This window comes from Carassius auratus, chromosome 23 (genome assembly GCF_003368295.1).
Source record: "Carassius auratus strain Wakin chromosome 23, ASM336829v1, whole genome shotgun sequence".
NCBI classification, from domain to species: Eukaryota; Metazoa; Chordata; class Actinopteri; order Cypriniformes; family Cyprinidae; genus Carassius; species Carassius auratus.
Genome location: NC_039265.1, coordinates 10,589,381 through 10,615,430, shown reverse-complemented (window position 1 = coordinate 10,615,430; position 26,050 = coordinate 10,589,381). Strand labels below are relative to the sequence as shown.

General features: G+C 35.5%; 1 protein-coding gene across 3 annotated transcripts in view; it reads right to left on the bottom strand.

The window, feature by feature from the left end:
• Positions 1-26,050, bottom strand: part of LOC113041273 (nuclear factor of activated T-cells, cytoplasmic 2-like) — a 41,571-nt gene that overhangs the window by 11,631 nt on the left and 3,890 nt on the right. For all 3 annotated transcript variants that reach the window (XM_026199712.1, XM_026199713.1, XM_026199711.1), the window contains 7 exons: positions 19,123-20,044; positions 17,615-17,783; positions 9,498-9,700; positions 9,229-9,401; positions 7,077-7,217; positions 940-995; positions 687-819 (listed from right to left, as the gene is read on the bottom strand). In XM_026199712.1, coding sequence (XP_026055497.1) covers positions 687-819; positions 940-995; positions 7,077-7,217; positions 9,229-9,401; positions 9,498-9,700; positions 17,615-17,783; positions 19,123-20,044 — 1,797 coding nt within the window. The remainder of the gene's footprint in view (positions 1-686; positions 820-939; positions 996-7,076; positions 7,218-9,228; positions 9,402-9,497; positions 9,701-17,614; positions 17,784-19,122; positions 20,045-26,050) is intronic.

Genomic DNA, 26,050 nt, shown 5'->3' with positions numbered 1-26,050 from the left:
TAAAGAGAAAATAACTATAGAGTATTCAAAGTGTACTTGAATCAGTTCTGAACCTGAACTTAAAGGTATAGTTCACCCAAAATGAAAATTAGGTCATGAATTACCCACCCTCACGTCAATCCAAACCTATAAGGCCTTCGTTCATCATCAGAACAAAAATTAAGATATTTCTGATTAAATCTGACAGGTTTCAGACCCTGCATAGACAGCAACGCAAATTAAACGTTTTATGGCTCAGAAAGGTAGTAAGGACATCACTAAAATAGTCCATGTGACATCAGTGATGTACCTGTAATGTTATGAAGCTACGAGAATACTACGTACACAAAGAAAATTAAAATAACGACTTTATTCAACAATTTCTTCTCTTCCGGGCCAGTCTCCACTGCCATTCACGAACGTACCACAATGTATGCGTGTGCATTCCTCTGTTTGTTTTAACAATGTCCTTACTACCTTTCTGGGCCATAAAACATTTCAGTTGTGTTGCTGTATATATTGGGTCAGAAAGCGACATGAGGGTGAGTAATTAATGACAGAGTTTAAATTTTTGGTTGAACTATCCTTTTAATATTCATATCATGGAAAAATGTAAATATTATTCAATATACCAAATGCAAACTGAGGTACAATAAATAATACCCCTAACCGCTTTAAAGGTACAAGAGTAAAAAGACTCTGCGCACCTGGTAGAGGCGTGTAGGTAAAATGTTGTGGTTGACTGCGCTTCCGTTTCCCATTTATTACATAAAAGTTGACTTTGGCAGGATTGCAAATGGATGGGTCTCTATATGGAGGAACTTCAATGAACAGCATGCTCTGTGAATAAGAGAATTGTTTTAATTGCCGCATCTACAGTGTAGACAGTATACAAGAAGAGCACTGAATATGGACCTTCAGAAAGTACAGTTATATATGTAATATAGGCGTTGGACTTACTGCCTGACTTTTGTCTTTGTCAACTGTGGCTTCCAATTCCCAGATTTGCTGTCCATCTGGAAATAGAAAGATTGTTGATAGTTCATATCTATCTATCTATCTGAGACAAACAGTTTAGCATCTCACATGCTTTGATTCAAAGTTCTTTAGTTGTTTGGGAAAATCCATGATTAAAATACTTTGACCTTTCTCATTAGCAAACATTGCTTCTTCCCCTTAAGTTCTTAATGACTCAACTCAGTTTTGACAGGTAAAGTGGGTGATGAGTTGTGGGTACATCTGTCACATCCATAGATCATAAGTATCTTACATAATTCCTCGCCTACAGACTGTTTCCCATACTATGGAGATTGCATGTGGGGCAAGTCAGTTACATTTCTACCCACAGTTCAACCCCACACCCATTCCTGAGACATTAATGCTGACCTCACTACACACGCTCAGACTGGCAAAGTCTTCAAACTCAGTACGAACACAAACCTTTCTCATTAACTTTATGTAAGACCAAATGGTCTCCACTGTGCATCCCTAATCCCAAGAGTAAAAGAGTAGGCTAATTACATAATAGCTCACATTGAATTCGGTCTTGAGTGTTTGAATTCATACACAAATTTCTACCCATTTCTTTAGACATCACTACTGACCTAATGACAGCCAAAAAACACTACATGCTCAAATTTGCAAAGTTTGCAATCAAAAGCAAAAGATCTCAGAGACTTATACCCTATCGAAAGTCAGAGATCTCAGTATGAACTCAAAGCACTCTCATCAACCTTATATGTGACCAATTGATCTGAGTTTTCAATTCCTTATCCCAAGGATCTTTTTCAAAAGGAATTACATAACAGCACACGTTGCATTCAGTCTTCCATGCTTGAATTTTTACACTAAATCCAAAAACCATAGTAACTGAAAGTAAACAACATTCACAAGAAAAAAAAAAAAAAAAAAAATTAAACCAGAACAGAAAATAGCATTCCTACCGAATTAGTCACTAAACCGGGAACGATTTTGCTCCGTATCACAGCAGCATGTGGGAAACCCCTTGTTGGGCTGCAAATGAGAGACGTGTGGCTCAAATGAGTCAGCACTAGAGAGGGGGATTCCACTAGCAGTGCCAGGACAACGTCTTAAAACTGCTTTATGTTCAAACTGCTCCATTTCACCCTTGACAGGTGATGAGTGCTTTGTCCTTGGCCCTTCTGTTTGTTTGCAGTTTGTTCCAAAGCTCCTTGTTCAGGATCCCATGGGTTCGTTTTATTACATTTTCTTATAATTAGCCATAGAAGCTATAAGAGTGGAAGCCCAGCTCGGCGTACAAAGCGAAATCGGCAAGAGCCAACAAAATTCCAGCCAAAGACTGCTGTCTTTCGTTTCAGAGGGATTTCAGAGTCATAATTGTTCAGAATGCACTGTCAAGATGTGAATCTTTTCCCAACAAAAGCAATACTCACTTCTATTTTTCTTTTTCACTTTTTGAGTAGAAATGCAAATGGAAATCACATACAATGGTGTCAAAAAGTCAAAAAGTATTTGGACTGTTTTTGTTGTTAAAACTCTTAAAATTGAATGTACAAATGTCACTGCATTATATAACAAAACATCAAAGCAGGGGGCATCTGAAAATAAATATTGAATATATTTTTAATGATTAATATTTTTCATTTTAAATATATATATTTTTTGTAATTCAAAACCTAACATTCTTCTTTTAAAGCAATGTTCTGCTAGAAAAGGTGTGCTTGTGCTACCTTTTTGTTTTGACATTTTGTCATCCAATCCAAAGTTTAAGTGTATAATTTCTGCGGCACTGGCATTGTAAAATAATAGCTATATAATTAAAAATAACTGTTTTATTTTTAATAAATAAAAATATATTATAATAAGCCATAATCAGCACCAACCATTATATCAAAGGCAAAAATACAACATTATAGTTAACTACATTATAATAAAAATATATAAAATGTAAAATAATACAATTCATTATAAATATATAAAATTAACTTATAATATTACAAAGCTACGTAAAATATTTAAGTTAAATATTGAATAGAAACAAAAACAACTAATTTTAAATAAAAATTTAATTTTAATTTAATGAAATAATATATTTTAATATTTAAAAATATATATATCAACACCAACTGCTAAAAATTATGAAATAAAAATAATAAAAATAATTATTATATAAAATGTAAAATAATACAATATATTATTATACAAATATATTTAATTAATTTCACAATGTTACAAAGCTATGTAAAATCTTTCACTTTAGTATTTAAAATGAATTAATTATAAAACCTAGAATCTTTTAATGTAAAACTGTCGCTGTGTCATGCTCTTCGGGTATATTAAAATAAACAGAGGATCTTGAATTATCTGACTATTCTTACCCTCCTGTCAATTATACATATGACCTTTAAGTGTTTAAATACTTTGTGAGCAAACTGTTTATTTAGAAAAAAAAATGTATGTGTTAGTTACAGAAAGAGAGAGGGGCTAACCCTTGAAAATCAACATCAAAAAGTTACCTAAAAGAGCACTTGATGAGTCACAGCTCTTTTCTGGCAGACTAAACACATTGGCTTCTACCAGTCGACTACACTTAAAAGATCAATAAACAGAACTTTTCATTCTATCAAAACAAACAAAAAGCAGACGACACATTGCGGACATCAATAAAACAGAATGTAAACAGCAGTATTGAAGCAAATGTGAACACAATGGGGAAAAGAAAACAAAAACAACGGGAACGGGAACTTTGAAGGTTGAAGGAGCACTTTCTAATCACACAGCTGTGACTGGATTTTATTTGCAAGCAAAACTGTCGGGTGCCACCTGTCTGAGGCTAAAAAAGCAGCTTCAATAAGAGCAAGTAGTCATAGCACACACACACACACACACACACACACACACAGACACACACAGACACAATCCATCTGCCGTTTAGCATGCATGAAAGAGCACAGTGTGGGGGAGTGCCATAACAATGACACCTGCATGCAAAGGCTCTGCCACCAACACCACAACAACATCTTAACACACGTTTCACACACTAAATGCACTTCTTATGAGACCTTCTAGTCTTTAAGGAAACTAAACTCTTCAAGATCTGATTAAAATCTATACAGAATGGCATTTGCAACACATTTTAATTCAATAATGTGATGCATTTCCCCAAATACTGTAGTGGAAATCACTGTACAGATTGGGCAAAGAAAATGTATAGAAGCTAAATGGAAACTAATTAGAGGTAGAGTAAGGTAATATTACAACAATTCTTTGTACTGATAAAATGTTCACAGTAATACCAGGATCAGAAGTTGTTCTGTTATGGATAGATATTAATGGATAAACAAGTTGGGAAATGGTAAATGGTTAACATTAAAATTGTTGGGATGAAGGAAAGACACTGCAGGTGAAAAAAAAAAATTAAATTGATTTATCTTTTTTTCTTTCTTATTTTTGCATATTGCAGGTTTGCATATGTAAATATCATGTCTAAACATGCAATTAAATTATCTAATTAAATATGTACTAATTTGCATACACTTCCAGAACTGAAATCTGGACACTAGTTCAAAATTCTTGTTTCATTTTGTCGACATATTAGAGTGTAAGGTTTTTACATTAAACATTATGTTTTGTAATAAAAATACAGACACAAATAGACAAAGTGCAAGAAAAAAAAACTTTAAAAAGTGTATTTTAGATGTATTTGTTCCACTAGTCTGAAGCAACGTGTTATGTAAAGCCAGATCGCCAATAATGCATGAAAGAAATAGATATGCTATTGTTTTTGAATGCATGGTCTAAAGATATGCTACTTGCTTCTAGAAATTCTAGAAAGCAGTTTATTGGACAAAAAAATTATATTAAATCATGTCCTGAGTAGATGATGATGTCATCATCACTTTAAGATGCTTGTACCTGCTAAAAGTTTATTTTGTCAACTTAAGAGTGCACTAGCATATTGAAGGCCTCAAAACTAAAAACAAAAAAACTCCCATTTTAAATGAACTAAATGCAACTTTAACTTTTTTCCAGACTGAAAAAAGACTGGAAAAACAGGTAAACCCATCTGATAACGACAGTGAAACTGGAACCTGGTAAGAATTGACATAGACCAGCCGCTGCAGTGTTTGTACATAAAGCTGACACTGTATTCAGGTCAGAAATCTAAAACTTCATGCAAATGCGAATGAAACAGATTAGAAAAGGTCACGAATTCAAATGAAAGCCTAATGGTCTTTTGCAGTCCGTTGTCATTCATAAAGTTAAAGTTGTGTGTGTCTGCAAAGATGTTTTAGCAGCTGTTCAGTTCGAGTATTTATTAAAACAATGATCATGAATATAGAAACAGAATGACAAAACAACCATTTCCCATTACACTGTTTGTGCACTATGAATAATGTCTGATCGGCTAAGCCAGACAACACACACGAGCAACTCTACACGTTTGTCACTGAACACAAAGGCGACACACACTTCAACAGAAGCGCCACCCGCACACTGAAACAACAACAAAGAAAGGACAATGACGCTTGCCTCTTATCTGCGAAATAATGTAAATTGTTGATGGGTAAATTGTCAGCGTAGTTTGCTTCTCAGTGTGAGTCACAGAAAACAAACACAAAGCACAAAAACAGGAGCCTTATAAAAGCAATAGAGGAAATGACAAAAATAAATAGAAAAAGAAAAGTAAATGGCGAGACCTGTTATTAAAAACCTACTGAAATCTAAAAATTTTGGTTCGCTTTGAGGTCATCTGTATAAGTGTACTCCTAAACATTGACAAAATCCATTTTTAGCAGATTTTGAGATACTACTATAGTTTTTATGAATATTTAGAGCTAGTTTTCATTAAAAAAGATAATTAGTAATTTCGTTGTTTTTGTGCTTTTTAGTTTTTTTACACATCTATAAAGTTATTATTACAAAACAAAATACATTTTTAGCAGAGATACTACTATAGTTTTTATGAATATTTAGAACTAGTTTTCTTAAAAATGTTATTTCATTGTTTTTGTACTTTTTTTACACGTCAATAAAGTTATTACAAAACAACACTCACTTAAAGCAGATTTTAAGACGCTTCGATAGTTTTTGTGAATATTTAGAATTAGTTTTCATTAAAAATGTTAGTAATTTCGTTGTTTTTGTGCTTTTTATTTTTTTTACACATCTATAAAGTTCTATAAAGTTTTTATTACAAAACAAAATTCACTTTTAGCAGATTTTGAGATACTACTATAGTTTTTATGAATACTTAGGATTCATTTTTATTAAAATTTCCTTTTTAGTTTTAAAGTAACACGTCTGTAAAGTTTTTATTACTTTTTATTTCAGTTTTAGTTTTTGTTATTTTAGTACATCAAGTTATCAAACTAAAATGAGAAATGCTGCTTAGCTAGCTGAAATAATCTTTTTATACTTCTAATGTTTCCAGTTAACAATTTCTTTTATTTTATTTTATTTTATGGTTTTAATTTAAATTTAACATTTCAGTTTTAGTTAATTACAATAATCCTGATAAACACTCATTAAAATGTACACAACAAAGTTTTGGTTCAATAAAATGTCCATCTGTGTTTATTTTCTAACCTTATTTCTTTTCCCAACAACGTATTGGCTGCAATGAAGTTGACAGGAGTTGAATTAAGTGGCTTCAGTGCTTATGTTTACAGTACAAAGCGTCACGTGTTGTTTTCGCTGTGAAGTAAACTAAAGGAAATATGTATCTTGTTTGTTTATTCAATTTAGTGGCTGAATTGATAATGCTTTCAGCTACAAAAAAGTGTAGTATACTCCCAGCTCTCTCAGACACTTTTTTTTTTTTACTACAATTAAAATAAAAATCAATTAATAAAAATAACAAAAATAAACAGAAACAGCAGAAATAGTTAAAGTACTCAGGCACCATTAATTAAATTGAGTAAGCCATATGCATGATGATTAGCAAAATCAAGTAACAAACCACACACATCCAGTATGTCCAGCCCCAACTTCCTGTTTCAATGCATATTATGTAAACACAGACGGCACAATTGCAATAAACTATTTCTTGTGGTGATTATATCTCAAAATCTGCTCAGAAAAAGTGGGCCGAAATGTTTTTTTGAAGCACTCACCATGAGTCTTCTCCATGAAGATCACCTTTGAATCTGAGCTGAAGTTCTGGCCGATGAGAATCATCTGTTGGCCTCCGAGAACCGAACAGGCGTCCATGTCCTGCTTCTCTACCATGGGCAGCTCGTGGGCAGACCTCTGGGCTGTAGAGCCAAACAGGGAGCAAACAGAGACAGTTCAGATGTTTGGTTTTAATTAAACGTCACAGGTTTGAACCCTAGTAAGAGACTTACTGAGACCTCCTATTGCAATTTTCCCCTTGCTCCACAACTTATCAATTTTGCAAATCAAACATAAAACTAATATATAATGACACTTAATCAAATCAAATAAAATGTATTTTAAAAAATTTGACATTTATGGGTTAAAAAATATCAGTAACTTATGCAATATATCAGTAATAATATTACTAATCACTAATAAATGTTACACAAAAAGACACTTAATATCTTGTTTATGATATTTAAATTGATAAAGGAAAAAGTTCAGAAATGTATTGAAATTTATATATATATATATATATATATATATATATATATATATATATATATATATATATATATATATATATATATATACACTGTATATGTATATTAGTGCTGTCAAACGATTAATTGTGATTAATCGCATCCAAAATAAACATTTTTGTTTACATAATATATGTATGCGTGCTGTGTATATTTATTATGTATGTATAAATATATACAAATGCATGTTTGTTTCAGAAAAATATGTTGTTTTTATATTAAATATATTTATATTATAAATTATATGAATGTAAATATAGACTTGTAAATACATGTAAATATTTTAAAAAAAATATAATGTATGTGTGTTTTTATATATACATAATAGATATACACAGACCACACACATATGTGACCCTGGACCTTAAGTCTTAAGTCGCTGGGGTATATTTTGAGAAATAGCCAAAAAAAAAAACTTTGTTTGGTTCAAAATTATAATTTTTCTTTTATGCCAAAAATCATTAGAACATATATTTTGAAAAAATGACACTTTTAAGACTGGTTTTGTGGTCCAGGGTCATATATATTTGGCAAACAAAAATGTTTATTTTGGATGCGATTAATCAAGAGTCATTGTTTGACAGCACTAGTGTGTGTAGTTATTGCTTGGGATGGATTGATATTGAATGATACAGTTTGATACAATGATACAAAAACGTATGCAGTGCAAAAGGTTGTGAGTTCAATTCCCAGGGAATACACATACTGGTAAAAAAATATATACAGTATATAGCCTGAATGCACTGTAAGTCGCTTTGGATAAAAGCGTCTGCTAAATGCATTAATGAAAATGTAATACAAGCATTAACACTAATAATCTTAAACTATGAATTTATGTATGCAAGTAATTCAACAGATCAGAAAGCAATCATAATTTAGCTCAGGAAATTAATGTTTTATTTATTTTGTATTGAAATATGAAAAATGAGATGAAATTAATTTGCTTCAGCCAAATTAACATTATGCCATTGTAACCAAACAGAGAGGATGTATCCGGCTTATTAAACGCCTTCTGTATTTACTTTAGGCTGAAGGAGCATTCAATCCTGTTTTACATGGTGATAAAGTCGTTGTGATATTAAGGGCATACAATGGGGAAACTTATCAGTGATTTAATATCCGCCACAGCTTCTGTGATTAAGACAAACACAAGTGACCTTTGGACAGATGTGCGACGTGCTGTAATCTGAATTAATGAAGCATGTGAAGCTCAACTCGTCAATAATACAGCATGTTATCTGAGAACCGGCCGAGATACGTCTGCGATATCTCTGTGTCTGACACAACAGATTTAACTTCCTATTAGAGAAACAGGGGGTTGGGGAGCTGTAATTTATCAGGCTCGTTTAAAATTCATTCCTCTTTTGCACAGTTTACCCTGGTTCGCATCAAACGAAACCCAACTGAGGAGGAAGCAGAGCAACATGGATGCAGAATTTCATGCAACTCAAAACCACCTGATATCTGATAAGAGCATGACAAATATTCACACAAGGTGTTCGAATACTTGACCCAAAACAGATATTACAACATCCTGCCGCTAAACCTGTCAGGTCCTTCAAAGCTGAAGCCACATTAGCTTTGATTTCATTCTGATTTCACCTCTCTGTTGATTAATTTCACTCACAGCATTCGATGGGATGCGAAGCAACTTGCAGAGACACATGTTGGCCTCCTTGCTGGGGAATATGAACACGGAAAACCAGTCGAACGCGAGTGTTTTTCCGTCCAATGTCGGTCTCTCCTTTTCGCAGCTCGATGTCAGCATTGCGAAGCTTAAGAATCCCAGCGCAATCGATTCTGAGAAGCATTGAGAAGCATCATGTTACTATGCATATTTAAAACCAGAAACTGCAGTAGGAGGAGGAAGAATTAACATCATCAAGGTTTACTCACATTGCTTTCATGTTATTCTTTGGCTCAAGAGGAATCTCCAGGACTTTGGTGCAGCTGATGATCTTCTCGTAGCTGGTGGTGGTGACGGTTTTGCCGGTAATGCGATGGACCTGATAGAAAGCATGAGGCTTCAGGATGCGCTCGTCTGCTGTGCCAATGAAGATCTGCAATCCCAGTGGCTCCTTGCCTCGGTATCCACGTAACTGCACACAGAAAAGCGCAAAAAGAGATATCTATTAGCATGGTACAATGTTAAACTCTAAGACTAAAACTGTTCAAAAGTTGGGGTTGGTAAGATTTTGCAATTTCTTCTCATCAAAGCTGCATTTAATTGATCAAAAATACAACAAAAATCTAAAATATTATTACAATTTAAAACAGCTTATTTTTATTTAGATATATATAAAAATGCAATTTATTCCTGTGATGCAATGCTGAATTTTCAGCATCATTGCTCCAGTCTTCATTCTGATATGCTGCTTTTCTGCTAATAAAACATTTCTGATTATTATCAATGTTGGAAACTCTTGTGCAGCTTCAAATTTCTGTAGAAACCATGACATATTTTTGCCAGGATGCTTTGATGAATAAATAAAAAAATCAGCAATTATTCGAAACAGAAATCAAATCTTTTGTTATAAATCAACATTATAAATGGCTTTAATGTCACAGCTGATCAATTTTTTTCAATAAATACATCCTTAATTTAATGCTTCCTCGCTGAATAAAAGTATTAAGTAGAAAAATTTTTTATATATATATATTATATTATAATATATATATATTAAATGTATAAAATACTAAATATATTTTAAAATGTAAAATATAAATATCTAAAAATATATATGTAAAATATATAATATTTGTCATGCTTGTTGATGTTATGGTCTATTGTCAAACTTATAAAAAAAATTATAATAATAATAAAATAAAATTGTATCTGGATTCAATTTGTATTATTCAATACTTAACTGTGAAATATATATGCACATAAATGCCCCAAAAATGATAAAACAGCAGAGAAGAAATGCTATCATAGCAACTGAACATCACCAGTATCTCAAATGCACACATGCAAAATGCTTTTTTAGCAGCTCTTTTATCCAAGGTCTGTTCTCCTGGTTGGGAAGCAGAGACCTGCTTGAAACATTAGCATTTCCAGAAACCTTGAACTCGAGCCAGAAGGGCGTGTGCCATCTGCAAACATCTTAAATTCTGTAGAAAACCCATTAGTCACTCGTGGAAGATAGATTTCAAATTCAAACCAAAATCTGAATGAGTTTGGTGCGGCAGTTGGGAAATCATACAGTAGCTGAGTGCAAAAATTGGGTTTATGCATAGCAGACGAATTTGACACTGCACAAATGCATCCTGGTTTGTTGTCTGAATTCCCTCACTGAAGGTTAATAATTCAGAAGAGCTTTCAAATCCAGACCGACACGGAGGCAAATGGGTCACATTTTCATATGCAAAACATGGCAAGCGCAATGAGAAAAACAACTCCAGCCTTGTCATTTGTTGTAGATGAGCAAGATATGGTGCACAACAAAACAGGCATTATCTAGCTACATTATAACTATACGTATTTCATGGCTGGAGATTTTGGAGGCTCTAATTTTAGGGCTTGGTGCGGGAAAAAGACCAGTTTTAATATAATATAAGGCTGAAAAAAACTGCCTAATCATTTAAAGAGCATGGACAAGGCCATTCAAACTACTTGTAATAAACTAATTGCAGGGAGAATCCCTACAATTAAAGATAAATGCATTGCTCAAGGGCACTTTGATGATTTCTGCAAACACAAACTTAGCATTTACTTGGTATGGAGCATACAAGCCCTCTAAATGGTAATGCATGTCCTTAAAAAAAATCCCAACCTTGCTTTTCTTTGACATATTTATTTCCCTGATAAAATTAATTGAAAAAAATAAAAAATGACCATAAAAATAATGTATATAAAATAAAGAAAACCAAATGCAATGAAATTTAAACTATAATGAAATAAAATAAAAATAACTGTAAAAACAAATTAGCAAAATAAACAAAAATAAATAATGCAAATAAAAAAAATATAGTTTTAAAAATGCAACGGATAACAATTTAAAAGTAATAAAAGAAATGTATTTTTTTTTAAATACTGTAATTTATAAAGTAACAAAAAATAAAAACAAATATATTTTTAAAACGGCAATTAAATAAATGTAATTAATAAAATAAAGAGTAATGCAAATAAAAATATATTATGTAAAAAAAATTAATATGTGAATATTATTCTGTATGTATATATTTTATATTTATTTTATTTAAAAAACCTATTAATAAATAAATAAATTATGTGTGTGTGTGTGTTTGTGTGTGTGTGTATGTATATATATATATATATATATATATATATATATATATATATATATATATATATATATATATATATATATATATATATACACACACACACACACACACACATTTACAAAAAAAAAAACAACACTTTTGACATTTCCTATTCAAATAGGCCGTTTGGGTCATGACATATTACAGTTCTTGCGATTTGTTAAATAACTAACAGTCTTCAGTTTGTGTCAAAACCACACATGACCGATTATATGACAAATTAAAATCTAAGACACTTTCAAATTGACTACATTTCAGCTGCTTCCTTCCAAGCAACTGATGCAAAAGCCGACCTTCGTTAGTGTCCTTTTGTGAATATACTGAAAATATTCAAATAAGCATGACATGACTGCACAAGCAGAGCCATATGAATACTGAAAGAAGATGACACGAAATGCAAGTAACAAATTAGACGTGCACTCTTAGAAAAAAGTGTCTAGATCGGAAGGAAGCATGCAGAAACCACAGAGCATGAAGATGCAGCTAAATTTACTCTAGAGTTCAAAAGCACACTGAGAGGGGCATGTGTCAACACTTCAGCTCATATCTGGTGAACAAAACCATTTGGACAACTGCTCCTCCTAAAGTGCAGTGAAATTAAATGGAAAGCATATTGACATGTTTGCTCAAGTCTTCTGCTTCTCAGACGTTTCTCTTAAGAAAAAGCACTCGATAATGTCTCTTCTAGAGCATCTCAAACTGTGCTCAGGTTTGTCAACTAAAGTCTGCAGTCAAAAATCAGATGAATGCAAACATTTTGCATTCCTTTTTTAGTGTGTTTAATGTATATATATGTATATATATATATTGTGGGGTACATATTTTATATTAGTATATTATTCTAAATATAAAAATAAATGTTAAAAAATAAATAAGAAATATATATATTCTTAATATTTTGTAGTGTTTTTGTAATATTCTAAATCTATTTTGACAGCAGAATTCTATAAATACTGTCATTCTGCAGGAAACATCTAAATGTGTCTCTTTAAGGTGCAGGTGAGTGAGTAAACACAGCCGTTTCCATGGGCCATCTGAGAACCTGGTTGCCATGGGTGCGGGCGATCGGTGAGTCAGAGGTGAGGTCGGAAAAGTAAAGTAGAGGAAGGAGCGGTCCCGAGGAACTCCTGCCACGTGATTGGCCAGCGCCGTGCTGCACTGACCACAGCCAGCGCCAGGGAATGGAAAACATGAAACATTTTGGCTTTGCCGAGGCAGTCTGCAATCTTTAGCGGAGCACTGACATCGGAAGGATGCTGGCCGCTCCGCTAACAAGACCAATAAAGATGGTTTACACTGAGAGAGCAAAAAGCAACAAGAGGCCTTTCATATAAACTGTTACCCGAGCAACTTCAAACTTTAAGTGGTAAACAAACTGAGCAATATCATGTGTCTTCAGAATACATCTGCCACTACTGCGTCTGTAAAAGCTCGAGGTAAACACAACTTCCTGAACAGAGTTAAGCAACCTAAACGCAAATCAGTAAAGCAGTAAAACCCTCTTTAAAATTTAAAAAAGGAAGAAAAATAATACAATCATTAGAAATATTATAATAAAATACCAAATATGTTTAATAATATATATATATATATATATATATATAAAATAAAAAAATAAAAAAAGATGCTCAGGACAGTTGACGGGCCACTGCTGCACATCGTCACAAAAGCTCATCTTTTTCACGTGTTCTTAAGCCGTACCGCTTGTCGATTTAAACATTAAAGCATCCAAAAACTAGACGCGGAAAAGCTGAACAGAGTAACGTTAGCTGGTTACTCGCGTGCTGTGTTCGGTGCGCAAGGGAGAGATCGAAAGCCGCGTATCAGGACAGCAACACTGAACCGAGCTCTCTTCTGCGAAGTTCTCCTCGATGTCCCTCCTGCACCTGAACGAACAAATACAAATCCCAGTTTGAAGAAACAAAAAGATGTGAAAGAGCCCAATTCAGTACTCGTGGTGTTCAGGGCTCATGCAGAGAAAGGCGTCTCAAAACACTTGAACATCTTTTGTGCCGACAAATACATAAAAAATATGTCAAAATATCCACCTTGGAAATTATGCTCGAAAAAACTGTCAGTTATTTCTTAAGTGAAAGTAAACAGTTGAGGGAAAAAAAGGGATGTGTATTATATTGGATGTGTTCATCGTCTCTTAAAGTGACCGCGCCTAATTTAGCTACTGGCTGCTGTAATGTTAATCCAAGAAAATGAAAATGAAAATCACTCACTGCTCTTGACTGAATTACTTTGTAGTTTTAACAGTCAAACCAAAGATTATTCAGACACCAGATATATTTTTTTTAAATATATCAAAACTGTAATAATGTGATAAATGTTGAAGGTGTCTGAATAAATGTAGGTTTGATTGTATATTTCATTTTTACATTGAAGACTATCCAGTGCTATTATTTGGTTTCTGTAACTTGACACCTACAAACTTGAAAAAAAAAAACGTAAACATTGTGTAAATAGCACAAATAAATAAAAATAAACGAACATACAAATTAAACAATTTCAAACAGGTCCCACTGGTACAACCTTCCCCGGGTCCCCGCTGACCCCAGCTACGGCCCTGCTCACGCCTGTTTCACACATACTCCATCTGCAGTGTGTATGCAGTCCGTGTGTAACGTATGTGGTGCAGCACGGACTCGATGTGCTTTCAAACAGGATGCGTTTGCAGTTCGCTACTCGGTACGTAAACGATCACTGCACTGCTGCAGACGCAACGCTCCTGGAACGCAACTGGAATACGTTAACATGGGTGCGTAAAAAAAAAAAAAAATATATATACACATATACATTTAAACAAATAAACACAATAATATATAAAAAAAGTACTAATAAAAGTATATTTTAAAAAGTATATTTACGTATAAGTATATTTTATATATATATATATATATATATATATATATATATATATATATATATATATATATATATGAAATATTTTTGTAAATATAAAAATTATACAAATAAAAAATTATATGTAAAAATACATCAAATGAAATAGTAATTTTTATTTTTTACAAATATCATTTAAAAAAAATTATATATAAAGCATATTTAGTACAATATATAATAATAACTAATTAAATTATATATTTATATATGAAGAGATTGGTTCCAAAATGCAATAAATCTATTTTGATTCAAGTAAAAATTTGTTTTCTTTACTAAGAAAGTGGCAAGATGAAAACCCCTATTTTCTGCTTCAAATTTTCACATGGCATCTTTAGGTTAAAATAACACTTAAAATTAAAATCCAGGTTTTGATTTTCAAAGATTCATTTAAAAAAAATTATAATTTTTTCCCCAAAAAGCAATAAATCCATTGAATCAATATGAAAGTTTTTTTTTCAGATTGAAACTGATGAAAATACACACCATAGAATGTTGATCCACATATGACAGTCTCTGAACTTAATCAATACTAAATTTTATATACCGCTTGGTGTATTAAATGGATCTGAATGATTTCCATCTGAAAGCAAGTGATGGAGATTTACCGGTACTATTGATCACAGAACTGGCTTTACTGCACATGTCAATTAAATGTGATTTATCGTGCAGCCCTTGTTTGTTGATCACAAAGTAAAAAGTAGATAAGGAAATCTAGGATGCCAGGTGTATTCAAAGTGCAGCCATTACTGTCTAGAGTGTGTGGAATGGTGTGCTGTGATTGGTTGTTACCGTTTACAGTGCGTGGAATGGTGCGCTGTGATTGGTTGTTATTATTTACAGTGTGTGGAATGGTGTGCTGTGATTGGTTGTTACTGTTTACAGTGTGTGGAATGATGTGCTGTGATTAGTTGTTACTGTTTACAGTGCATGAAATGGTGCGCTGTTATTAGCTGTTACTATTTACAGTGCGTGGAATGGTGCGCTGTCATTGGTTGTTACTGTTTACAGTGCGTGGAATGGTGCACTGTGATTGGTTGTTATTTTTACAGTGTGTGGAATGGTGTGCTGTGATTGGTTGTTACCGTTTACAGTGCGTGGAATGGTGCGCTGTGATTGGTTGTTACTATTTAAAGTGCGTAGAATGGTGCGCTGTGATTGGTTGTTACGGTTTACAGTGCATGGAAAGGTGTGCTGTGATTGGTTGTTACTATTTACAGTGCATGGAATGGTGCGCTGTGATTGGTTCTTACTATTTACAGTTCGTGGAATGGTGTGCTGTGATTGGTTGTTACTGTTTACAGTGCATGAAATGGTGCGCTGTGATTGGTTGTTACTATTTACAGTTCGTGGAATGGTGTGCTGTGATTGGTTGTTACTATTTACAGTGCATGGAATGGTGCACTGTGATTGGTTGTTACCGTTTACAGTGTGTGGAATGGTGTGCTGTGATTGGTTGTTACTATTTACAGTGCATGGAATGGTGCACTGATTGGTTGTTACCGTTTACAGTGTGTGGAATGGTGTGCTGTGATTGGTTGAGCAGATATATTGCGTTCTGGCGTTTGTCGCATTTTGGAAAAAAAGGGAGAAAAATTGCCCTTATAACTCTGAATATTGCATTTTGCATAAAATTAAAAATGTACCTTTCAAAAACGACCAGATAAAATACTTATTTTGGCAAAACTCAATAAAAAAAATTTGAAATAAATGCCATTTAAAAAAAGGTTAGTATGTATGTGTACAGTATAACACTTTATTCAATTAACTAGTAAAGTAATGCATTACTTTTTAATTTACAAGACAATATCTTAGTTAAGTAATGCCAGTTACTTTTTAACCCATTTATTGATTGAAAGATCTCATGTTCCCTTGAAAAAATTGTTAGATTTAGTTTACCTCACAATAAAGAAAAACAGTTAAGAATATGACTCAAAGCTACTACAATTAAATATGTTAAATAATACAAATATCTTTTTTGTATTGAATCCCATTTTATTAAAGGTACAGTTTGTAGGACCTGCCACTAGAGGGCGCACTACCAAAACAATAACAATCACGTGGTTTGATGATGCTAAGAAGGAGCGTGGAATGATGGGATTTGTTGTCTTCTACCCAACCGCTGACGGGCATCAATCAGACGGAAAGATAAATCATGGATTTAACGCGAGTAGATTATATACAAAGTCAATGCAAAGACACGATCAAACTATGGATCAGACGTAAGTAACTTTCCCCAACACTGTATATATACTGTATATACATATGCATTTTTTTTATAATAGCATTTCACAAAAATGTATTTATATATACACACACACACACACTCACACACACACACACACACATATATATATATATATATATATATATATATACATACATACATACATATATTTATATAATCATTATAACATAAAATACATGAAAATAAAAATAAAATAAAATAAGCCTTGCTTAGGGTTCTTAGCGTTGCTAGGGTGTTCTTGGAGGTTTATAAGGTGTTATAAGACCAGTATTTAAGGTCTTATTTCTGTATCTGAATGAGTTATGAGCTTAAATTTTAATATTTAGGGTTAGGGATTTCAAGGAGAAAATTTTTTAATAAAATTCCTGACCATAAGCATAAGCAATAACAAGAGTGGTGCTCGTCGTCTTAACACTCACTACTAATGAATGAGTGCGATCATTTGTGTGAGGGCTGATAAAAGAAGACATTTTCATAGCCCTGACCTGGGGCGAAATCACCTTGCGCTGCATAATGACTAGGAAATACCTTCACACGCATGTCTAGTGAGGTGAGAGACAGAATGAACACCCACCTGGACCACAGGGTGACCTCCAGTAGGGGCTTTGACTGCCCCGCGGCTGCCCTCTGTCTCATAGTGAGCCCTGTGGTGCGGTTTGGGCTGCACCTCGATGTGGAGCTCGTACTGATCGGTGCGGCTGGGCAGAGGCCACTCCAGCGGCGGGAGGGAAGCCACAGGGATGCTGGGACAGATGAAAGATGATATTCATGCTCATTTGCTTCACATATCCGATTCGTAGCATGAAAAGAGCAGCAGGTGCATGACCCACAGAGGGATTTGCAGAACATGTCATTTTATACAAGTAATAAGACTGTGGCACTGATGCCAGGTCACACTGGAAACATCTTTATAGTTTGATTTTTTTTGGTTTTTCAACAGTCCTATACATTAAGTAATGATGCATTAAATTGATCAATAGGGACAGTAAAGACATTTATAATGTTACAATGTTACAAAAGATTTCCATTTTAAATACATTTTGAACTTCCTTTGAACTCTCTTTTCATCAAATAATTACAATTTACACAGAAATATGAAGCATCACAACTGTTAATAATACCATTAATAATAATGAGAAATGTTTCTTGAGTAGCAAATCTGCATATTAGAATGATTTCTGAAGGATCATGAGACACTGGAGACTGGAGGAATGATGCTAAAATTCTGCTTTGATCACAAAAATAAATAATCACATTTTATAATATGTTCAAATAGAAAGCAGTTAGTTATATATATATATATATATATATATATATATATATATATATATATATATATATATATATATATATATATATTATATATATATATATATATATATATATATATATATATATATATATATATATATATATATATTTTATATATATATATATATATATATATATATATATATATATATATATATATAAAATTTACTGTATTCATATAAAATAAATACAGTCTTTTGGGGGCATAAGTGATGCTTTTCAAATTACTATTAACTTTATTTATTTTTTAATTCTTAAATGTACATGTAGTCATTTAGCAGACGCTTTTATGCAAAGCGACTTACAAAGTAGAAGAATTTCTTATATGAAATTAATATTGATATCAAATTTATATCCATAAAATGTTTTGGTTTAATATTTAAATTATTTATTTTATTAAGATTATCGGTATAGGCCAATAACCAAGTCTGCTTAGCCAACTGAAAGGTTTGCCAACAAGTAATATACCAACACTTTCATTTAAAATAAATATTAAATTTTTTAATGAAGAATGTGCTTTTATAAAATTTTATTATCAATATAAATATATGCATATGAGTCAAATATCGGTGAGCGATAACCATACTTTCTAGATCGGTACTGGTATCGACATCCATATTAGGGCCCACATATATCATGAAAAGCATGAATAAGTTTAAATAAATAATTTACCAAACTGTAAAGACAACAAACTATCTTCATCTAATTCCAATCACTTTTTCAAAAAAATCATGCATCGAAAGAAATGATGACACTTGAGCAAATATTTACCTGCATATTCCCGGCACCAGCTGTTTAGGCCAGATTTGAGGGATTACGAAGAATGGTTCAGGGCCATGTTTGGTCTTTACATCCTGGTCACATGACACCAGGTAACTCTCAGTGTGGTTCTCTGGGTAAAGCGTGTAGCCCTGCTGATTGGTCTTCACGATTTTGGTAGGAATGGAACTAGCTTGGGCGACGCCAAACCCATTCATGACCCCTGAGATGTTATTGGAGCCATAATGGGAGGCGTGATGCTCTTCGTGGCCACCGTTGGGCGATGGGCTGCGTGAACGGGCCACCGGCACCAGGTTTCTGTACATGTCGTAGGTGCGTTTGCATAGAGGGGAGTTGGAGCGCGAGCCGGGCCGGGGCGATGGAGAGCGTGGCCCCACGGAGCCGTCCTCAGCCAGACTGCTTCGCGGAGAAGTTCCCGGACTGGTTCGAGGGGAACCCGTGTGGATGCCTTGGAGTCGTGGGCAAAGTTCTCCAGCTGCTTGGCTGTTGCTGGGCGAAACGCAGGGGGAAGCCCAAGGCGAGTAGTTCTCCGAATGCCAGGAGGTGGATGAATTGCTGCTGGCGGGACTCAAGCACTGCGGCTCCCTATAGGCCAGAGGGTCTTGACCGGGCACGGTGAGACCGGCACTGGGGCTGATGTTCACCAGATGGTTCTGGAGCGAGTCTCGACCGTGACTATAGTGCTCTCTGGAGGGTGTGATCTCAATCCGGGGGCTCAGCGCTTGGCTGTTGGGTCTGGAGTTCCCCACGAAGCTCTTGGGCTCCAGTTGAGTGTAGCCTGAGAGACCTTCGGCACTGAGTTCGGCGAAGGATGCCACACACGGCTTGATGCCGTACGGTTGAGCTTCCTCCACAGGATAGGAGAGGCTGGGAGGAGAGATGAGGTCTTTGTGCGAGGAGATGCTTTGCTCATCTGTAACAAACAAACAACAAACACAAAATGAGTAAGACTGTCCAAAAACCCAATGTATGCTGCCTTCTATTTAAAATCAAATCACCTGTGTTACCTGTGTTCTAGTGGCTCTAAAAGACAATAGTGTCATTATATCAACCTAATTTAGTTCAGTATTGATTCAATTGAATTCAATTCGATAACTGTGAATGTGGCAAGGTTCCTCAAATTTATGATACAAATACAGTTTCCAAGTTTATTTGATTAAGTTCAATACCAATTTGGAATGTGGTCAAGTTCATTCAATATGCATTAAACTCAGTTTAACTATAATGCAGCTTTACAGATTACAAAAGTGTTGTGATTCAGCTCAATTACGTTCAAAAATACTGTGAATATGGCAAAATTCATTCATTGTGAAGCAAACTCAGCACAACTCTAAAGCAGCTATAAAAAGACAATAGTGTCATCTGTGCTGGGTATTATCTGATTTCATGTCATCTGGTTTACGTAATCAGATTCCAAAAATGTAGTACTTGTATTAGATTATATAACGTTTTAAAATGTTCATAATCAGATTATGGTTACTTTTTATGGACTACATGATTACAGATTATTAACACAATGACAGTAAATTATTCATTGATTCTCCAAAATGTTAAATGCTCCTTTCTAAAAAATTCTACTTGTCATATTGTTTGGCTTTGAACATGTAAATGTCATGTAAATTAATTTGCAATCCATTCTTCTGAGTTTAGGGACAAGAGCACCTCTAAATCAATTATACAGTGCATGAGAAAAAAAAAGACTAATTAATAATTACTAACACTGCCGACAATGACAACAACAAAAAATGACCCCAGTTTGATAAACTCTGGAGTAATTTAATTTTTAATACCTCTCATCACATATTGATAACAAAAGAATGGAATATAGTTTATTTCTTTTATTTACAAAATTATAAACAAGTTAGGTCAAAAGTACTCTAAATGTAATCCAAAAGTAGTCTGAATATACATTAATAATAATAATAATAATAATACATCAAACTTGTATAGCGCTTTTTTGGACACTCAAAGACGCTTCACATGGGGAAACAAACAAAACAAAACAAAACAAAACAACAAGGGTTTAGGGAAAAGCTAGTTTGAACAGGTGGGTTTTGAGTACTGATTTGAAGTTTGGCAGTGAGTCCGAGTTTCTGATGGATGTAGGGAGTGAGTTCCAGAGGGTGGGGGCAGTGATAGCGAAGGCTCGATCCCCCAAAGTCCGTCGGTTAGTGCGGACGATCGGAGCAAGGCGGTTTGTGCCAGCTGAACGGAGGTGGCGGGTGGGTTGGTGCTGTTCCAGGAGCTCAGTGAGGTAGAGTGGGGCCAGGTTATGGAGGGACTTATAGGTGAGGAGAAGGAGCTTATATTGAATGCGATAGTGAACAGGTAGCCAATGGAGCTGACGGAGAACGGGGGTGATGTGTTCTCTTGACCGGGTGTGGGTTAGGAGGCGGGCAGCTGAGTTTTGGATGTATTGCAGTTTTTGTAGTTGATTGGTAGGAAGTCCGTATAGAAGGCTATTGCAATAGTCAAGTCTTGAAGTTATGAATGCATGGATGAGAATTTCAGCTGTTGCCAAGGTAAGGGAGGGGCGAAAGCGAGCAATATTGCGGAGGTGGAAAAAGGATAGTTTAGTGATATGGTTGATGTGTGTTCGGTATGAGAGGGTGGGGTCCATTATGATGCCAAGGTTTCGGACAGAGAGGGAGGGGGTGACAATATGTCCGTCGATAAGGAGAGTAAAGTTCTGAATAGAGGAGAGGAGAGATTTTGGGCCCGTGATAAGGAGTTCTGTTTTACTGCTGTTGAGTTTAAGAAAATTATTGTCCATCCAGGTTTTAATGTCAGAAATGCAATCGGTGATGGTGGAGAGAATAGCCGGGGAGATGGATTTGGTGGAAAAGTAGATTTGGGTATCATCTGCGTAGCAGTGAAAATGGAGTCCATGGTTGCGGATGATCTGACCGAGGGGAAGCATGTAGATGGTGAAGAGGAGGGGGCCGAGAACGGAACCTTGGGGGACGCCATGGGTGACAGGGGAGGTGTGGGAGTTGCAGTTATTAACAGAGACAAAATGGTGACGATCAGAGAGGTAAGATGTGAGCCAGCGAAGTGCTGTACCAGAGATGCCAATAGATTGAAGACGATGGAGAAGGACAGTATGGTCAATAGTGTCAAATGCAGCGGAGAGGTCGAGGAGAAGGAGGATGGATATGAAACCAAAGTCGGCAGCAATGAGGAGATCATTTGTGACTTTAAGAAGGGCTGTTTCTGTGCTGTGGTGTGGACGGAATCCGGATTGAAATGTTTCGAAGAGTTGAGAGGAGTGGAGATATTGATGGAGTTGTGTGTTTACGGCGCGTTCCAGAATTTTTGAAAGTAACGGAATATTGGAGATGGGTCTGAAGTTATCCAGATTGTCAGGGTTGAGGCCAGGTTTTTTCAGGAGGGGTGTGATGGATGCAAGTTTTAGCGGGGATGGAACAGATCCAGACGTAAGGGAAGTGTTGATGATGATGGTGATGAGAGGAATAAGGGTTTCTTGACAGCTTTTGAAGAGAGGAGAAGGGATCGGGTCAAGCTGGCAGTTTGAGAATTTCATGGTCGAAAGGAGTTTGGAGGTGTCAGAGGGAGACAGTGGAGAGAAGGAGGAAAAGCTGTGGTGTGTGAGCAGAGGGAGTTGATATTCAGAAGGAGGAGAAGCGGAGGAAGTGGATGCTAGTGAACAGTGTATTGTATGGATTTTGGTATGGTAGGATGACAGAAAGTTATTGCATTTGTCTATAGTGAATGTGGAGGTTATATTGTCCTTGGGTTTGGTCAGTTTTGCAAATGTGGAGAATAATGTGCGGGGGTTAGAAGAATTTGAGTGGATGAGTTGTGAGTAGAAATTGGACCGGGCAGTTTTGAGAGCAGAATTGTATGTGGTTATGGCGTGTTTGTAGGCTTGTGCATGAACAGTGAGACCGGATTTTTTATGGATCCTTTCAAGTTGTCTTTTTTGTCTTTTGAGAATGTGAAGATCTGGGGTGTACCAAGGAGCAGAGGTGGAGAAGGAGACTGAGGCAGTTTTAAGAGGGGCTATTTGGTTGAGGCAGGTGGAGAGTGTGTGGTTGTAGAAATTGACTAGATCAGAGGCAATCGGATCGGAGGGAAGTGAAGAAGTAGAGATGGCATGGGATATGGATGAGTTGAGAGAGATGGGACTAATAGATTTCAGGTTTCGAAATGTAATTGTTCTTGTGTGTTTGATGGTAGGAGAGGGGGTAATGACATCCAAGGTGATGGCCAGATGATCAGAAATTCTGAGGTCAGTCAATGAAAGGTTATGTATGGTGAGGGAGGGTGTGGAACAGACCAGGTCCAAGATATGTCCATGATTATGTGTGGGTGAGGTGACATGCTGGGTAAGGTTGAGGCAGTTTAAAATGTCCAAAAAGTCAGATGTGAATTTTGCTGTCGGAGAGTCGATATGAATGTTGAAGTCACCAATGAGGAGAACGGACGGAGAAATGGAAGACAGCTGAGTTACGAAGTCTGTGAAATCAGAAAGAAATGATGATGGACAAAGTTTGGGAGGGCGGTAGATGACTGCAGCAGTGAGTGATTGGGAACCAGGAAGTCTGAAAGCCAAGTGTTCAAATGAGGATACAGCCGGGATGGGGATGGGGCGGATGGAGATATCGCTGCGGTGAATAACTGCGATGCCACCACCTCGCCGGTCCAGACGGGGGTTGTCAATGAAGGAGTATCCAGGTGGGGTGGTCTGATTTAATGCAAAGTAATCCATAGGTTTATGCCAGGTTTCGGTAAGACAGAGAAAATCCAGTTTATTGTCAGTAATGAATTCACAGAGGAGCAGGCTTTTATTGTTGAGTGATCTTGTATTGAATAGCGCTGTCTTAAGAGGCTTTTGTTTTGAAATCCAAATGGCGGAAGTTGAGACGGGCAGGAGGTTAGATGAAGTCGCGTGAAGAGTGCGCGGATGACGTATGCGGATGTTGTTGTTGCGCCAGTTTCCAGGCTGGAGTGAACTTCGGCCGGACCAGAAAGATGGAATACTGTTTTCGGCACTGAAGTAGTAGTGAAGATTACGACGGGAGCCTCGGTGGATATAAGGGCGACGACGAAGAAGACAGTGTTGTTGCAGAGTAGAGATGATGTCCAGTGAAGGAGGTGCGCGGTGGTTAAATCTGAGAAGCTGCAAGGACGTGTATCGAAGTGCCATGGTCAGAGCCGTAGATGACAGAAAGGCCAGCAGGAAAGTCATAAACAGTAGTAGCCGCATAGCTGACAGGCTGCTCCGGAGTGCAGGCCGGCCAGTAACCGGGCTGTAATCCACTGCTCGAGCAGAAAATAGCGGGGATGGGCCGAAGGCAACCCCGGGGGCTAGCTTGTTGATGGTCACAGCAGAATCACAACGTGACGGGCAGCAGATGCGGCGACCAGGCAAAGACACAATCCTGATCTTGAGGTAGGAACAGACACCACCGGTACTAAACAAAGTCAGTAGGTAAAACCGTTTTTGTTGCAAACAAACTTTTTCGTCCGGAGTGAGAAGCGGCAGCCAAAACGCGCCAGCGTCCTCTCAGCGTCACAAGTTCACCCCTAAAATGTGTAATGTAAATTACATTAGCAACTACAATTCTCATCCCTGATTTGTAATCAGTAACAGACTACACTTTGTAAGTAATCTGTCCAGCACTGAGTGTCATTTATCACTATTTAGTTCAGTGTTGCTTTATTTTAGCTCAATGAGTGTGAATGTTGCACAGTTGATTAGTGAACTAAATTCAACTATAAAGTAGCTCTACGGTAGAAAATATTGTCATTAATCAGTTCAAGTCAAACCAGCTGTGTTCAATAATTGAGGAAAGTTCAAACAAGTTAAATTCAAGTGTTTATTTTCGATTCAATTCTGTTTCAACAATTTATTCGGGAAATGGGAAACGGTGCATGTGCTTTACCAGCGGCCTTGCTGTAGGGATTTTTTTAAATGCCATGAATCAATGTGGTGAAGCGTATCTGAAAATAGGACAACATGTCAAAGGTACAAGACTGTGTTCTCGAAGGCTTTCACAACTAATGCCACGAAACTCTGTGAATGACATAATCATGATTACAAGATGTTCATTACAACATCCATTGCACACAAATCCATCATTGGCTGTACTTCCTATGTACCGTAGTTTATGTAGCTATATATTTGTTCATTACACTGTTAAACATGATTATTATAAAAAATAAGTTTGCATGTGTGACTTCAACAGAAGCATGTAACATCGATTAACAACCCTGTAGCTCTCAGTAGGTGGCTCTCTTTAAGGAATGATTCACAATTAATTCCCCTATAGAGAAAATTTATGGGATTTTAATATCCGTATCACGACTGTGGAAATAAACACAATTGTTTTGCATTTGTAATCAAATACTGTGCATTAATTGACACAAACTTTTTTTATTTTATTTTTTTTTATGTTCGGCAGTCCAATCAACTAACTCTTGGTTAGTTCTGGTTCATCACATTGGAAATAAAAGGTCGCACTGCATTATGGGATACAGTATTCTGCATAATGGGTTCTGTATTCTACACATTTTTGTGTAAATTTGCATTCTGTCAAATGTGCCGTTTTTGTGTAATGTGTGATGTTGTGTAAGGAACTACTACTGCTTCTTTGAGATTATAATGTACATTCATCATTGTTACAAAAATGTATTACATTTCTGATGTCCAAAGAGTCATGTCTTGGATTAGACTCGCCCCCCTGTCATTTTATTGATGGTAATGACATCAGAGATCAATCTCTGCTCACAATACTGATGTCATTACCACGATCATACCATACTCATAATTTGAGAATTGTCATATTTTTGAATAACAATCAATCATAATCAAAGACATAAATCCCTAATTAATTGTAAAAATCATATACGTTTTTACTATAACAAACTAATTAAAATATCACTGATTTTAACA